Source organism: Pundamilia nyererei, unplaced genomic scaffold (assembly GCF_000239375.1).
Source record: "Pundamilia nyererei isolate P.nyererei 1_Seehausen unplaced genomic scaffold, PunNye1.0 scaffold00175, whole genome shotgun sequence".
NCBI classification, from domain to species: domain Eukaryota; kingdom Metazoa; phylum Chordata; class Actinopteri; order Cichliformes; family Cichlidae; genus Pundamilia; species Pundamilia nyererei.
This window is the reverse complement of record NW_005187576.1, coordinates 647,102-649,208: the sequence shown is the minus strand read 5'-3', so window position 1 is coordinate 649,208 and position 2,107 is coordinate 647,102. Positions and strand designations below refer to the sequence as shown.

At 38.9% G+C, this 2,107-nt stretch overlaps 1 protein-coding gene across 1 annotated transcript in view; it reads right to left on the bottom strand.

Moving 5' to 3' along the window:
• Positions 1 to 2,087, bottom strand: part of sema5ba (sema domain, seven thrombospondin repeats (type 1 and type 1-like), transmembrane domain (TM) and short cytoplasmic domain, (semaphorin) 5Ba) — an 87,961-nt gene extending 85,874 nt beyond the window's left edge. Inside the window, exons 1-2 of the mRNA XM_013914151.1 lie at positions 2,077 to 2,087; positions 1,890 to 1,935 (exon numbers count right to left, since the gene is read on the bottom strand). Of these exons, the coding sequence (XP_013769605.1) occupies positions 1,890 to 1,935; positions 2,077 to 2,087 (57 nt within the window). The remainder of the gene's footprint in view (positions 1 to 1,889; positions 1,936 to 2,076) is intronic.
• Between the last annotated feature and the right edge of the window lie 20 nt (positions 2,088 to 2,107).

The window sequence follows — 2,107 nt, the reverse complement described above, 5'->3', positions numbered from 1 at the left end:
AGAACGCACAACACTGGATACATCTGAGCTGGATATATCACATATGATCACCACAGTGTTGATGCCTTGTTGAAAAACTGTCATATGTAGTAACATTTAGGTTTCGTGATGGATTATTTTGCACTACTTGTTTGGTCGTAACCTAGTTGATAAGCTGTAATGTAAAATGTTGCTCTATGTTATTATGCAATAGGATCCGACTACAGGAAACTTAGCAAATTCTGGGACTCTGATGAAAGCGAAAGAGAAAGGGACTGCCATCCTGCTGCTTTGTTGCTCCCAAAGTTTGTCTCATTAGCACAAAATCTTTGAAGTATCAGTAAACATGCTCTGTTTAAAAGTTAATCGAATCAGCAATACACAACTGCTTTTGGAGGCTTAAAATTGAGGCTCTTTCTGTTAAGCTGTTTAAGAAAATAGATGGATTGATAAAAAAAAACTGAGGCATGTATACAGAAAAGAACATGTAGCTTGTTCAGGCAGAAGACAGAGTAGAAGATACTTCAATAGATGATGTTGAGCGTAGAAGACGATTTTCATATCCAGTGAAGCGTCACAGCAAAGCTTCTGTACCTCCACATAGAAGATCATTACAAAAACTTGGCCTTATGGTGCGTTCCAGATCCCAGTTCCCAGCCAGAATTTCCATCTGGAATGCCACCTCAATTTGGATTTCCCACTCACAACGTCAGAGCAGCCCCACTAACCCCGAGTTGAGGATCCAAGATGGGAGTGGTGAATGTAAACAGTAGTAAAACCTTTATTCTGTCCTGCCACTGTTGTGTATTTGTAACTCACTAAATAAGCCATACACAGAGAACTGACCAGGCTCTACCCGTGAAGTGCTGGAGCGATGTAAACAAGTATTATGCTGTACAGCCAGAGATGCATGAATGGCTCTACCTTGCCAAGAGGCAAAACAAATCCTGCTTTTCTTTTGGTTTTCCAACCTTCCTACTGGAAAGCATTAACTAAAAAAATAAGTCAATGTGTGTTGAAGTCCCCTGGTTCAAAGTCCTATCCCCCTTTGGAAATTTGTCAGTCTTTATCTTTCTACTGGAAACACTACAATATGCTGTTTTCGGTTTCCATATGAGTCATGTAAAAAGACTGGGAGCAGCGGCCAGCAGTCATTTAGGCTCGACTTGTTGCTTTAGTCTATTATTTAAAGGACTATTACCACATAATCTGCTTACAATACACAAAATCTCTGTCTGTGTGAGTTTGTTTCTTTGTCTGCCAACTCCTCCCACACAATCACGAGTTGAGCAACCAAAGCTGCCACACAGATACGTCTTGGGCCCCTGAAGGTTCTCAACTATATCAGATACTATGATATCATCAAGTTGCCTAGCAACGCTCTAGCAATGGGTTAAAAAGGCCTGTCTGTTTTTCACATTTTTACCTATAACACTTTATAAAAGCATCTACATCACACCATAACATATAATTTATATCCACGTTTTTTTTTTAAATTATGCATTATATGTTATGACGCCTGCTGGTTGCTTGGCAACCCTCTATCAACAGGCTAAAAGGTTGTGTTTTTTTTGTCTTTTTTTGTACTGCATCATTTTTAATTCAAAACAGCCACATGTACCTGATATCCAACAAGCTAAATTATACATGACAACTTCATCATGCTGCCTAGCAACTACTAGGCTAAAGTGACCCATGACCTACAACAATAAAAGCATATTAGCGTTTTCATTTCCTGGCCAACAGCATACACAGCCTAAACAATGCTGTAGCAATAACATGTTGCCTGACTAATTCATAAACAACAGAAAAAAATTTGAAAATAAACTTGGCGAACATATATAAAAAGAGTGAGATAGCGCCCAAAAAATAAGAATTTAAAACCACAGGAGAAAAAGCAGTGCACTTACCTGTATCAGTGACAGGTTACTGAGGTCCAGTCTGAAAAGGTAGTTTCTGAATTAAGAAGAAAGGGAAATGATGTAAGTGACTGGCTCAAATCCAGCAAAATCTATTAAACAATGCAGATGAAGTATTAGAGACCAGCTGTCAGGTTAACACAAAGTGGATTAAAGCACAAACTGTACTGCCCGTCACTCTTGGGCCATTGTTTTCTGTTAGTATTTCA